Genomic DNA, 14,954 nt, shown 5'->3' on the forward strand with positions numbered 1-14,954 from the left:
CCGTTCCCAGGTGCCTCGGGGCAGGCAAAATGCAAACAAGGGACGGCAGAGCGAGAGAAAGAGGGAGACAGAGACAGAGCCGGAGAGAGAGCAGGGGAACCCGTCTGGTCACACTGCCTGCTGCCACTCCCACAGGCAAGGCAACAGCCTCAACCCCCCCCGTGACCGTCCCGCGCCCCAAAAGCAAACCCCACAGCCTCGGCCCCCACACGACACGAACCCCACGTTTCCAAAGCAGCTAACGGCAAATACGTCTCGGCGTGCATGGAGAGCGCGCGTATCAGCGCCGCATTCCTAGAAAAGCACGAGTGTTTTGCACACGTCTATCCAGAGCACTATGGGAGAGCACGCTAAAGTGAAGTGAAGCTTTACAGTGTCTGAAGTGTAACGTTTTGCATGTGTGATAAAGCCTAGTGAAACACGCACATCTAGAGAGGGATCCTGTTTCACAACTGGATTCTTTTTAAGGTGGATGCTGACACATAACAAATGATATGGAGTTGAAACCCATTTTATAGGCCATGAACTTTCTAGAATCACTCCCATTCCCTAATCCTCCCTGTCACCTCACTGCCGTTTACACATCACACTTGTCTGCTTTTCGATGTTCATCATCATAACAGGCGAGTAATCAGATAGCAGGAACTGAATTCACAGCGCCGATGAGATTAACAGGAAAAAAAACAATCTTTCTCAAACACGGAGACAGACGGCACATTGTTCCCCTGGATTCTCGTCCGAGGACAGGGACAAAATCCTGACACACACACAGGTTTTTGTGGTGGAGGGGAAATTTGGTTTGCAAATGAGCTGCATGCAAAGTGCCTGCCCTCTGCGCTTTGCTTAATGTGTACTTTGTATCAGCCAGAGGCTAAAAACTGGAAGGACTGAGGCAAGTGAAAAGATACACTGCACTGACAGAGCTGTGCACACACAAGCATGGGGACACACAATCGACACACACACTCGATCCTGCACAAATTGAAACACGTATGTGAGTCTAATCACACAACAGCTTCAGAGCAGTCATATGCACCTGCACCAGAGACCTTGTGGATATGACCACAAATCAATTTGAATCACCGTGTTGTTACTGCACATTCCTGTTGTAACAGATGGAAATAGATTGCTTTACACTTCCTTGAAGATACCGTCCACCTTAGCACTTTGGAAGATTTGTGTGCAGTTCACAGCTTTATTTATTGCAATTTACTCCATTTAGGAAACACACAAGATGACGGTAAAGGCTTTATGAGTAATGGCTCATTGGACACACAGCCACCTTTTCTAGAATAATGTCCGATTCTACACACAGTCCCACACAACTGGAACCTCACACATCTGCAAACAAGGACAAAGATATCCTGATGCACATGTGTGAGGAGACCAACATTCATTATGCACGCATTTAACTAAACTGCTAAACACAAATCAGTAACTGACTCACAAATTAGCTTCACAAACAAATGCAAAGACTCCTGCACCCACACACCTCTCTCTGAACTCTTCGACGAATTATCTTATTACTGTACCAAAAATGTTTTCCATAAAATCTGAAACGAGCCTGCAACGTTTGACCACAACCAGGAATTTCTGGCATCCTGGCTCTCCTGGAAAGGATAACCTGAGCTGGATGCCAGGTATTGCCAGTGAAATAAAAAAAACACTCTGAATTGGAACGTGCTGGAAAGATTTTGGAGTCAATGGGCTCTTTACATGAAGTATGCTTTTTACAGTTTAGTATAGAATACAGACAAAGTGATAAAGTAAAGGCAGTACACTGGGCTTATAGACATTGCTAGAAAGACTAAAAAGAAGACATTTGTTAGACATCAATCATCAACCATCACAAAACTCACCCCCTGTCCCCTGTCCACTTTCTTACACATTTTGGGGGTGCCCAGGTGTTCTGGATCCAGAGTCCACCCACTGAGTCCACCGGTTTAGACATTTTCTTGTCTTCAGGTGCAGGAACAAGCTCTGTTATTCATGTCCACCTGTTCCTGCTCTCCCCTGACCCTGCATCGGACGAAACAGTTAGAGAATGGGTGGATTAATTTTCTTAGACATTCAAATGCATAAAAATGTGTTCTAAAAAAAAATAGAAAAGGCACAGCATGACATGAGAGTAAATTACAGATTTACAGAGAAGTTTAATAGTTCAATCAACTCAAGGATTCCAAACATTCTTCTATTAAATATTGACAAAATGTTTTGAAAACCAACAGTATCTCTTGACCTCTCATAGTCTACCTCATTACATGCCAACAAACACAATTTATTTGATCAGTGTTTTAGAAGCAACATGAGGTTTTTCATTAGTGTTACGTTAACCAACTTGCTCAATTAAAATAAGTACAAAATGCAGTTGGCTTTAAAACCCCTTTTAGGCCTAAATACTGAAAATGTTTTGAGTGGGTGTTTATAGCTGTTAAGTAAGGTTTTAAGGGGTAAGAAACGGGTGATTTTTTAAAAGAGTAACAGTTGCTCAGCAGCAGGAATGAACTTCTCGAGTTTGAATGAGCCAACCGGCGGCCATCTTGCATCTGTTGCCTGATGGTCTAAATATGGCACTGTCACGATAAAAAAAGCCGTCCCCATCAGCTGAACAGCTGAACATTGAAGGGAGTGATGGCTCGGGAGACAGGGAGAAACAGGGAGACAGGAAGGAAAGGAAGAGCTGAGAAGGGAGAGAAAAAAACACGCCGAGCAGCTGTGGTAAAATCTGAGGCGCAGGCAGGCCGTCAGGGCAGGCAGGGCTTGGTGGCCACAAGACCTGAGATAGCCTTATCAAGGCCCGCCTGGCTCCAACGGCCAGCACACACCAACGGCGTGGCGGGGCGGAGCCGGGCCTGCGGACTCAGATAGAGCCTGAATCGCGCTAATCAACGCAACGCAGCCCCCACACGAACAAACCGGGCCTTCTGCCTGCGAGCAAATAACAAGACAGATTGTCACTCTTCGTAAGCGATCCTCCAAAAAGCACAGAACCTCTTAAAGAGGCACAGGAAGAGAACACGCAGTGGAATCCTTCAGGCTCTTATCTGTTTTTAAATTTACTGCACTGCGTGCTATTTTAAAAATTGTCACACACCAAAAATAAGTCAAGCTGAAAAATACCAGCTTTCTGTTTAACTAAAGAGACAACGCATACTCCAGTCTTCTGACACTACCCAAGTCAACTATATCTCCAGTTTCAGTATGGGAGTTCTGAATGGGCTGTTTTAATTAGCGTTATATGAGAGAAGCTTGAAATCAGTGCCAGATATGTTCTCTACAACTGAAAGGCTTTTCTCTTTCTATCATAAGAGCTCTAGAAACGTATTGTAGGTCAAACATCTTTCTAGAAGGCAGCAGCTCACTGCATGTGAAACTGCGTCTCATCATTTCTTTGACTTTTAAATAGTTTATATAATGAAGGAGTGCATTTGAGTATCAATTGGCTGAATTTTAAATGACGAAAATGAGGCGATGCAGTGCTTGTACAATATATAATAAGGATGGAGTCTGCCTTTGAAAAACGTCATTATAATGCTAAAATGTAAAATTTTAGCAGTTTTGAAAACGTTTTAACTGTACCATAGTAATGTAACATTTTTGCAAGTTAAAGGTTATTGATGTAAATAAATGGATTGAAAGGTACGTATGAGGTGTGAAGCACAATTGAAATACAACTAGATCTGTATGACATCTTCAATCAGAGGTTTTTTAATTGCTGAGACTTTGAAACATGAGAATGCCTTGCGAACCGGAGTTTTTGCCTATGTTTCAAGATAAGGCTAGAGTCATTTATTGGGCACAAAGTTAAACCTGACAAAGACACTCTGTTCCAAGTTAATGTCTGTTTAATCTTCTGTTCGGGGACGGACAATGAATAATTATCGAGTCTCAGTAGTCAGTAGTCAAGCTCGGCTGGGAGCTCTCCTTCAGTGAAGAGCCTCCTCCTCGGGTGTTAGGAAAACGTATGGATATAAACGAGGTAGCATCCAGGGGTCACTGGCTGACTGGGGGGGGGCACAGGCACAGGCATGACAGCTGATCTCCATGGAGCTACAGATGACAGCTCAATTTCACTTCCAGGATGATTATTCTGACGCAAGCTTCAGGACTGTGGGCTCCCCGAAACCCAGACCCACACCCACGGTTATCAGCCTCTCCAGGTTGACGGACCTATCGTGTGGAACCACGGTCTTCCCTGCCCAAACCCCTCCCTCCCCCCCGGGGGAGCCTGCTGGGCTCGGATCAGGCCTCCGCAGCTGGCACAGGCCGAGGGACCAGCGCATGACTCGGCCTCCACATGCCTGACTGAGGCCGCCGGCAGACACCCTTGTGGATTTAGACGGAACAGGTTCACAGGAAATGATGTGACATCTCTCACATGCGATGTGTCACACAGATCCTCCACATCGAGAGGGACCGTGCCAGTATGGATAGATCACATTTAACATGACTCTGCACGCTTCGTGTTCTGGCACAGTTAACGCACACTTTTGCCTGTGGTGACAATTTAAGAGACTGGGCTTCAGCTGTCCCCATTTACAAATATACACAAGAATACTGCTGCCAGTGAACATTGACATCTTGTCAATGATGACATCGGGGACAGGAAGTACGCTCTGGGCAATCTGTACGGAACTGAATAAATCTTACTTGCCTCTTTGTAGGGCAGCACAGTGGGACAGTGGTTAGCATTACTGCCTCGCAGCGCTGGGGTGCTGTCTGTGTGGAGTCTGTATGTCTGTGTCTGGTTTCCTCCCACAGCCCAAAGACATGCTGGTGGGTTAATTGGCTTTTGGGAACACTGGCCCTGGGGTATGTGTGTGTGTGTGCCTAGAGAGTGACTGGCACCCCACCCAGGCTGCACCCCACCTTGCACATTACTTGCCAGGATAAACTCCAGCTCCTCTGCAACCGTGTGTTGGATAGAGCACTTAGAAAACGCATGGATTGAATTTAAATATTATAAATCAGGACATCCAAATTGAGCTGTGTCTACTAATCAATACTGTTCAACATCACAATTGTTTAATGCGGGTATTCCCTTCGGAAGATTGGAAAACAAATATTAAACAAATGTTTTGAGGCTTCTGCAAAACGCGCAGCTCTAGGTTTGATTGCATTTTGTAAATATGTTCTAAATAATATTAAAGCAAAACTCCATTTAAAATCAATTCGGTTGTGTTTCTCATTATACAGCTTAAATCCCGTAGTTTAACATTTAAAACACAAAACGCTTACCTTGAAATCTTGGTTGTCTGCTTCCTCCTTGTGGACATTTTAAGAAATTCATCTAAATATGTTGTTAGTGATTTTTATTTTAATTTAACTTTTAGGCTTTATATATCTTAAAAGTTGTATACATCTACATAGAGCACTTCGTTACAAATATTTTACTTGTAAAAACTCAACGCCTGTTCTGTGCGGTGTTACGGTATTATCCGTCTCTGACGATTATTCAAAATACGACATAAAATACAGATTTGTGTAAAAGAGAAAAAAAACAAGCATTTGTCATTTAATTACTAACGACACTTAAAAAATAAATTTAAGATAAATTAACCTTAAATTTGACCAAGACACGCTCAATTTCAAATGAACTAAACAGGATGGACAGATATTTCCATCCAGATTTTAACAGGCTGGAACCATTGAGCAGGTCCGGTCACTCCAGTCGGAATTGTTTTGTGTACGGTACAAAGATGGCCGCGTCCATAAAAAGAGCGGTGCACTGGGATGGAGTTAAAAGTTTGTAGACGTGTATAAGCTGTAGATCTATAGATTTATTGATCCGATCTACTTACGATCAGCTCATACTGATCTATTTTTGTTTTGTCTGAGACATGGCTGATAATGCAGAGATGGGTGGGGAGGATACTGCGGAAATTGCAGGAGGTGCAGATGGCTTGACTGTGGCATCCGAAGCAGCCGGTCCCTGGGGTCCGGCCGCCACGGCGGTTCTGTCTCTGCCGCAGGACCGCCGGCTGGTCTGCGTGGAGCACCCGTGCCGTGTCCTCAGCGTGGACAAGATCCTGGAGACAGTCGGGGGCGAGGAGGGCATGTCGCGGGTGAGCAGAATCTGTCCAACGTCCCGATCCCTGAATGTTCAAGACCCCCCTAGTTACCGCACCAATCTGGAACCACCCCTCCCCATAATAAGGATCCCAGATGAAGCATGGAATTCAGTTTGAAGTTTGTAATTATTGTAAATCTCGTTACTTTTCTGTGTTGGGAGGTTTCTCACGGTGGACTGCATGACCCGGTTCACGGGAAAGCGTCAGATTTTTACTGAAAAGCCCCCCCTGACAGTTTATGGACTGATTTCACACACTTCGTTTAGCAGACGTTCTGTACTTCCTTTCCTAAACCATTAACAGTCCAGTGTAATAGCTACTGCATAGCCAGGGTCTGTGCAGCTACTAGAGCCTACTGTGTGTGTACACACGGCCCCTTATCTGAGTCTCAGAGGTCTGTGCAGTTGCGCAGAAATCTTCCCAGCTAGAACTTCTGCACCACTCCAGCCCAGCAGATGCCAGCGCTGGCAGTTGCTTCCCACTGCGGACTGGGCTTGAACGAGCCCTGCAGCTACAAGGCCCCCCCTGCGAGACCGCTGTGCCTCACCTCACGTTGCTCTTGTGTTTCAGACCTACGCCGATTCCTCCAGGCGCCTGGAGCTGTATTTCCGCCCCAGGGACCCCTACTGCCACCCGGTGTGCGGTAACAGGTTCCCCTCCACCAGCCTGCTGCTGCGTGTCCGCAGGAGAGTGGCCAAGGGCTGTGGGAATGAAGCCTCTGGAGACTCCCCTGAGCAGGAACAAATGAGCATGGAGATTCTGGGCATCATCGGCACGACCTACAAGTTTCAAGGTAAGCTTTTTTTTATTATTTTTTGGCGCTCCACTTTACTCCCGATTACTGCTCAGCTGGTCACCTTTTGGGTTTTTTTCCTGACACAAACACAGCAGCCAGACACATGGTAGGTGGTCCGATGAGCCCCGTGTTCCTATCTGAAGGTATTTCTAGAACGCCTGCATGTAAAGGAGAATTAAATAACGCATTGCTGAAATAAACATAAATAAAAACGGCACAGTTGGTGTGGTTTTTTGTGCCCCCTGCTTTGAATTTTACATTTGCATTTCTGAATGCCCCGTTTGAAGTTGGCCAAGGAGCGTCCTATGGATCTGGATTTAAGAGTTATTTAAAAAAGCATGGGTTTCAACACGTCCTTAAGGACCACGTCAGTGCTGATTGTGTCTAATTTGGAATTCTACTCCTCTCATCACCCCTTCATTTTACATCGGCAGCACTCAATGAGACTGAACACTGCTAACTAGAGCAGTGAAGAATATACACGTTGTTTTTGAAGCACATTGTCGGCCACCCATCCTTTATCCACACAGGAATCCTACAGCACCAGCAAGAGGGGAAAGCTGGGAGAGTTGGGTAGGTTCCACTCATAATAGTTAAGAACAGCTGAGGCTGCCAGTAAAAGAGAGGTTGCTGCTGTTTCTCCAATGCAAGTGTCCGGCTCCTTTCTCCTTTTGTGCTTTCTGGAGAATATCTATGCTACAGACAGCAAGTGACCTAAACCAGGCTAGAATCAAAGCTGGCTAGATTACAGGGCCTAACCACTGCTCTGCTGCGACTGCTCTACCGAGACTGAAGGTGGGGAGTCTGGAGTAAAATCGCTTATCAGGATGACTGTGCACAGAAGTATAGCACTGGGCCTCTTGTGCTCTCTTTAGCTCTGTAGTCGTGTCAGCAGTAGTCGTCATTATGAGAGCTAATGATCACGCCAGAGGAGGGCTGTTTTTAGATGGCCAGTCAGACTGCCTGGCAAATACCGTGGAGAACATGCAAACTCCACACAGACAGGTGCCCTAAAGCGAGAGTCGAACCAGGACCATGGCATGAGGCACCACTACTCGTCACACTACGGTGCCGTCCTCATCTGCAGTGCTGATGCAGTTACACCGATAATAATTTTTCCATCTTCATGTGCATTTTCGCTCAGGTATGGCAGACTTTCAGTACCTGGCAGTGCACGCGCAGCCTGACGGCACGCAGACCTCCCTGTACGACAAGATCTTGTTGCGGCGTCCGGAAAAGAAGGAGTTCTTCGACCAAGACGTACCCCTGTTCATCCCGCCACCCATCTTCTCGCGCCTGGACAACCCCGTCGACTACTTCTACCGCCCTGAAATCCAGCACAGGTGCGTGCGGGAGGGACACTGGGGAGGGAGCCCTGCTGGTTGGCTCGTGCGTCACCTGTCTTTTCCTCTCGTCCAATCAGGGAAGGGTACACGCACCCCGTGCTTTCAAGCGAAAACCTGATCGGGCTGAGCCGCGCCCGGCGCCCCCACAATGCCATCTTTGTCAGCTTCGAGGACAAGGATGTGCCTACGGAGCCTCTGGAGGCGGCTGTGCAGAACTGGCAGAGGTTTTGCGCCCATCCAGACAAGCACAGGGCAGAGGAGGAGATAAAACAGGTAGAAACAGTCCGATTCCAAGGGTGGGAGCCTCTCTGTTTCCTACGTATGCGACGTCCTCTCTTAAAAGAAAGCTCTTCGAGGTGATTTTTGCCCGTTATGCCTTCTGGCACGTTGGGGCAGGAACATCCTGTTGCTGTTTCCATGACATTAGTTTTTTTACCAGGACAGAGTTGTGCCCAACGTGGGACACAAACCCACTCCCCTGACATTATGAGTCTCGCGCTCCACCAGCAGAGCTAGTCAGGGCCCGTGACGGCCATCCATGCACAAGTGCTGGCAATGGCCAATTTAAAGCTGTTTTTTGTGAATAAGCCCTTTGTAAGTGTGTAAAGAATAATACTACGATGGCTGTATAAAAATAATAAGGAAACAGAACCATAAAAGGGGACGTCGTAAGATTTTGAAATATACCAGGTCCCAGTGTGTTCTTTCCATACCCTCAGGTACGGCCGAGTCCGTTTTTATCAACGGCAGTGTTTGCTGAATCAGTCCTGTTCAAGGTTCTTGGCTTTCCCACCTGAGACAGGACCACATGTGTGTAAAAGTACCCCCCCTTATCTAATCCTTGAACATACCGGCCAAGCAAGCGAGTGAATCGGCACACATCCACAGCATGTGGCTCTTCCAGGTAAAGAGCAGCACGTTTATTCAGGTTCTGGATTCACTTTATTCCCCTTGTCCCCCCAAACAGCTGTTTGAGAAGCGCCCTGTCTGGTCCAAAAACGCGGTGAAGTGCAACATGGAGATTCACCCAGAGAAACTGAAACTGTTGCTCCCCTTCGTGGCTTATTACATGGTGAGAAGGAAGATTTAGAGGTTCTTGGCAAAGTGCAGCTCCATTTTGATATGACCATGCCCAGTTTAACCACAGATCTCATATTATCCCAGCCCCTGGCATGCATTTCCACGCGCTCTTTACTTTGGGCCGGCGGAAAAATGTAAAAAAGAAAAGCGCTGGTTTTAATTGCATGCGACATTAATCGCCGTAGAAAAATGAACGGCTGTATTAGGACCAGAGATCAATGATCCTTTCAGATGGGAAGGGTCCGAGCCGAGCAGCCCGTTTCGATGGGAAGATAAGGTGCACTAACTGTTTTCCAGCTGACCGGTCCCTGGAGGAGCCTGTGGGTGCAGTTTGGCTACGACCCCAGGACTGACCCCAAGGCCAAGGTCTACCAGGTGCTGGACTTCCGGATCCGCTGTGGAATGAAGCATGGTACTGAACCCGCACAGAGTGTCCTCGTTCGAGCCCAGACCTGATAGAGGGCGTTCGGCAGAGCCGGCTTCATTCGATCTGCAGAGAAGGACACCGTACAGTGAGAGAGTCCGCCCTCACACGAGCAGGCCCAGCTGCCTACGAACCCCTCGTTTGCGCCTCAAGCTGTTCATTTCACAAAGGCTGTTCATTCTAGCAGGTTTTTACAAGTCGTTGTCATATCGCGGGATCCCAGTCAAGCTCATTCTGTCCCCTACCTCCCCAGTTACCGCTCACAGCTGGCAGGGCGTCTTTCCCGAGCTCGTTAGCGCACCGAGCTGCTGCGAGTTCGGGGTTCGAGCCTCTCGGGCACGGTGCTTGTTCTTGGACTGTTCTGCTGCAAAACAGCCGGAGGTGCAGGACACCTCCTTCCACCTGCAGGCTTCGTCACCTCGTCAAGAGCCCAGTGAACCGGGCCCCGTGATCCCAGCACACTTGCACACCACAAGTTATGTCGGAGTGCTGCAGATCCGTTGCGAACACTAGATGGCGCTGCCATTCTTATTTTACACCCCGAAAGTTTGAGAAGAAGAGGGCAGGTCATCTTCGTACCATTCGTGCTCCCTCAGAACGTCGAGCTGGGGTCACGGCAGCCCTGATCTCACAGATCAGGTGGGGTGGAGTGGGGTCAACAGCACACGCCTGGCCTCTCCTCAGATGGCAGGCCCGTCAGTCCGAGGCAGCAGGAAACCAGTGGATTCAGGACAAACCCATGCCAACGTGAGGCAAACATGCAAGCTCCACACAGACTGTGCCCCAGGCTGGAACCAAGAGCCGTCAGGCAGCAGCTCCTAAGCCACCCTTGTAACACTGAAAGTACTTCAGTACCGGGGCTGAGAAATGGGCTTTCGACAGCCATTACGCTCTTGGCCTCAGAAGCTCCCCTGTGAGGTTTTGAATTTCCCGTGTTGTCAGTTCATCTCAAAACGTTGCGTTTGACTTCACGCTTTCTGATGTCTGCTCTCGTCTTTTAGGTTACACCCCGAATGACATGCCAGTGAAAGCGAAGAGGAGCACGTACAACTACAGCTTACCCATCACTATCAACAAGACGGGTAGGCACAAGGGGGGCACCCGAGAGGCGCAGAACTGTTCACCTTGTATCTGTGGCCCGTCGTGTGGACAGTCTGCAAGGCGCTGCCTCTCAGTCGAGACGTCTGTAATCTGCGGGCTCTCGAGACGTACATCCTCGAGCAGTGAAGGTGTTGATTCAGACTGCAGGCTGACCCACATGAACACCTATAACCAAGAGCGCCATCGCTCATCCCAGCGCTGCACTCTGCTGTGGGTGCTGCTGGGAGCACAGTGTGAATCAGGAGCTGTAGACCGTACGTCTCCCGCCTCCTGTGTTAGAATAAGGATCTGAGGTCTGAATCGGGTCGAGTAACTGATGGCGATTCCAGATTGGAGGGGTATAGAAAGATGATTAATGGGTACTTCCTAATTTTAACCAAAAATAAACCATCTGTTATATCTTTACAATGGATCAGAAAACTAAAAAGGTTGACGCTCAGCAGTGGCGTCCAGCGCAGGTCCGTATCTCTTTCACGGACCTGTTGTGCGCAGTAGGTGCTTGAGCATGTTGCAGTTTCCTTGTGTCACTGACCCTGCCCTCCGTGTGCCAGTGCCACCACCTGCCCGGCTGCAGGACATCACAGAGGGAGGACCCAGCACCCTGCCCAGGCCCGCCCCCTGCAGGTACAAACTGAAAGTACGTACGACGCACAAGGATCTTTCCAAACGCGGTGTTTCAAATGAAGGATTTAAAATTGGAACATGGGTAAAAAAAAAACTAAACCTCAAACTATATGACAATCCCCAGAGTGGGAATGATTGTTTCTAGGACTGCAATAACCATTTACCCTTTACTGTTCACAGTAGTGTGGCCAATACTGAACACTGTTTGCAATCTAAAGCCTCAACATGAACTTTTCTAGACTTACACGTCATGCTTTTTGTTGTGTGTTTGTTCATTATGTTTGCTATTTTATTGCTTCCGGATATTATCCTTGCAGATTTATGTACAGGCTGGAATTAATTTCCTTCATCCTTTCAGTTATCATTAACTTGTCCCCCTAGCCATATCCGCCTAAGCGTGTGTATTTGCGTTCAACGCTACACTTTTCATTACCAAAAACATTTTTTTTATCGTTTCTCAGACTACTGCAAATCCAACTGATCTGCACGACCATTAAGTTTGTTTTCACTGCAGTGAAACTAGTTTGTAATAAACAAACTCAATAATATTGTGATGCTGACAATCGCAATTTAGACAGAAACAACACAATGGTTGAATAATATATATATATTTACCGGCAAAATCAAAACACTACATCACAAAACGCAAGACCACCTGAGCTTTTCAGAACTATGTTTTGTAAACAGATACATCAGCAGAAAGCAAACAAACCTTTCAGTTACGTTCGTCTCGCGTTTCTGTTTGGAGAAAAATCATCTCCAGCAAAATACAAGCGCAAAAGCAAAAATTCGCTAAAATAGATATAAAGAACATTTTGCCTTACCTTGAGAGAGTGCATTCATTTGACTATTTTACTATTAAAATTCACGAGTTTTGTAAAAATAACAAACCATTCTGCAACAAAGATGGCTGTAAAGAAGCCCAATGCATTCAAATCAACCGGCTCTAGAAAGAGCTCATCTGATTGGTTCAAACAGCTGTCATTCAAAGATCTTTGACCGTTCTAAAACCCTCCTCTCTACAGCATGCGGGCGTAGTTTTTTTTTTAATTTTATTAAACCTGTTTATTATGAGTGCTGTATGAGGCCATAAATACCAGAAAAGAACAAAAAAAAGTTAAACCAGTGTAAAAGCACTTTTTTTTAACTGTAAAGTTTTATAAGAAGCCTCTCTAGGACTGGCGGTATTGAAATACTACAGTAAAAATGTCCTCATTATTTTTATGATTTTTTTTTTGGAAGGCTGAGATTCATGTCCTGTCTTTATAAAAAAATCATTTTTAATCATTTTAGTTTTCAACAACTCCAGAACAGAACCAAAACTCAAGCTAAAACACTAGAAGGCCTGTAATTCAATAGGACAGTTTTGCAATGAGGGGCTGGTGTTGTCTTTTCTCAGGAATCTGCCTACATCTTCCGTGAAGGCACCCTGCCGCCCTACAGACAGATGTTTTACCAGCTGTGTGACCTGGAGGTGGAAAGGTAAAGAAACACCGGGCGTTTCCTTTTCTTCAAGCTCGCGGTCTGGGCACCTTTATCTTTCACTCGGGCTCTAGGGATCGTCTGTGTTTTAACCGTTTGGTTGTAAGTATGGGGTGGCACAGGGGTCAGCATTGCTGCGCCCCTGGGTTCCATTTCCAATCTGGGGGTGCTGTCTGTGTGGAGTTTGCATGTTCTCCCTGGGTTCACATGGATTCCTTTGGGTGCTGCAGTTTCCTCCCACAGTCCTGATTGGTTAATAGTGGGGTAGTTGGAAAGCTGGCTTTGTGAGAGTGTGTGTCTGTCCTGCAATGGCCTGGGGGTCCTATCCAGGGTGTACCCCAACGGGCGCCCCCTGCTGGCCTGGAGGGATCTGGCGACCCTGCATTGCTTGAAGCAGTTAGAAACCTCCAGGACAGAACAGGTGGGTGATTGTGGACGTTCTTCGCGGTGCTAGGGGTCCTGTCCTGAACGTGCAGGCCAGGTGTTGACGGCAGTCTCTCTCACACCTCCTGTGGCCAGAGCCAAGTGATGTTATCTCTCCCGCGCCTTGGCAGCTTGAAAAGGATCATTCATCGCAACGATGGCAAGGAGACAGAGTGCACGGAACGCGACGGCTGGTGTCTGCCCAAGACCAGCGACGAGCTGCGGGACATCATGTCCAACATGATCAAGCAGATCATCCGCTCCAAGAGGCCAGGTAACTCCACACCCCCCCCAGTGCCGGAATCCCAGGGCCTGTCAGGGCACCTGCTTCCTTGAGGAGGGCGTGCCAGTACTCCGGCAGGTGCAGAGGTCTCCAGGTGAAAGATGTGGTGAAGGAAGCTGGATTGGTTGGCCGGGGTCTTTAATTGAATTGTCAGCGAGGTTTTCCCTAGAGAAAGTGCGGTTTGTTATTCTAGTCGCACGCATCCTCTGCTTTCAGCCTTGCCCCATAAAAAAAGTGCAAAGTTCGAGTGGAAAGGGCAGCAGCACCTGTGTTGTTTTGTTGCAGAATTCGGCAGCATTTCCTGAGTAAATGATGAAGGGTGTTGTTCTTAACGAGCTCTCCCAGAAAGGGGCTGAGCAGGCGTGGGAGAGATCCTAATCCTCTTCCTGTCTCGTCCGCGTGCGGCAGCTCTCTTCCCCCCCAAGGCCCAGCGCCCCTCGTCTGGGGGTCCACGCGGGGCGCTGGACATGGACAGCGGCGAGGAGGACGAGGAAGACGAGGAGGAAGAGTTCCAGCCCTCGGAGGGGAGCGACAACGAAATGGAAACGGAGATGCTCAGCTACGTGTGAACCCCCCTCCAGCCCCTGTGAGGAGCCGGTCCTCCTTCCTGCCGCACTGGGAAACGCGACACCTGCGGGGACATGCACTGGGACACGGACACCTGGCCTGCAGAGCCACACAGTCACACACAGCCAGGCTGAATGCTTCCTGGGGCAAAGTGAGGGCAGTCTTACCACTCCTCATGTACAGCAAGACCCGAAGCCTGCTCTGATTCTGAAAAATAAGGACAATGAGTGATTGGGCTTGATGTAATGAATTTAAAAATGTGCGTTTTCCTTTTTCTTCTGTGTAGTTTAGCTGCCTGAAGAAGGCAGCTGCTGGATGCGTTTTAGTGTGTGGCTCTTTTTCAAACTGCAGGGAGTCGGGTCCCATGTGTGTTGGTTGTGTAACGATCAGGAGGGCCCGTTGTTTCAGGCGAGTGTCTTGGTACGTTCACGCCATCTGCACGTTGTCTCATACTGTCTCTGCCGCAGAACTCTTCTGTAAAAAAAAAAACATTTTTTTTGTCTACAATTGAAAAATCATGTAACATTCCACTATACAAGCAGTGTACAATTGCATTTCAATTCCTTGACAGGCAGAAAAGTACTGTAAATGTTTTTCTTTGGGTTTCTGCATATAAACTCTTTGAGAAGACCAGCCACAAGTATTATTTTTTCTATAAAGCTTTAAAAGCCACTGTGTTGCACCCCCCTGTGAGATTCACTGCTGCTTGATTGGAGCTCTCGGTTGAGTAAGAGCAGAGGGCCTGTCATGAAGGAGG

At 47.6% G+C, this 14,954-nt stretch overlaps 1 protein-coding gene across 1 annotated transcript; it reads left to right on the forward strand.

Moving 5' to 3' along the window:
* Nucleotides 1–5,660: 5,660 nt before the first annotated feature.
* gtf3c5 (general transcription factor IIIC, polypeptide 5) lies at nt 5,661–14,830 on the forward strand. Its single transcript, XM_015367216.2, has 11 exons — nt 5,661–6,065; nt 6,642–6,864; nt 8,012–8,210; nt 8,291–8,486; nt 9,181–9,285; nt 9,591–9,705; nt 10,719–10,799; nt 11,370–11,455; nt 12,842–12,924; nt 13,479–13,621; nt 14,039–14,830. Exons 1-11 carry the CDS (start codon nt 5,841–5,843, stop codon nt 14,197–14,199), a joined length of 1,617 nt encoding a protein of 538 aa, XP_015222702.2. The 5' UTR covers nt 5,661–5,840; the 3' UTR covers nt 14,200–14,830.
* The last annotated feature ends 124 nt before the right edge of the window (nt 14,831–14,954 follow it).

The sequence above is a fragment of the Lepisosteus oculatus genome, chromosome 24, assembly GCF_040954835.1.
Source record: "Lepisosteus oculatus isolate fLepOcu1 chromosome 24, fLepOcu1.hap2, whole genome shotgun sequence".
Lineage (NCBI taxonomy): Eukaryota > Metazoa > Chordata > Actinopteri > Semionotiformes > Lepisosteidae > Lepisosteus > Lepisosteus oculatus.

Bases quoted from the DNA above. Each gene is read 5' to 3' on its own strand.
- gtf3c5 (XM_015367216.2), top strand. From the start codon at position 5,841: ATGGCTGATAATGCAGAGATGGGTGGGGAGGATACTGCGGAAATTGCA. The intron at 8,487-9,180 runs GTAGAAACAGTC...CCCCCCAAACAG, and splicing joins CAGAGGAGGAGATAAAACAG to CTGTTTGAGAAGCGCCCTGT. The intron at 11,456-12,841 runs GTACGTACGACG...GTCTTTTCTCAG, and splicing joins CCTGCAGGTACAAACTGAAA to GAATCTGCCTACATCTTCCG.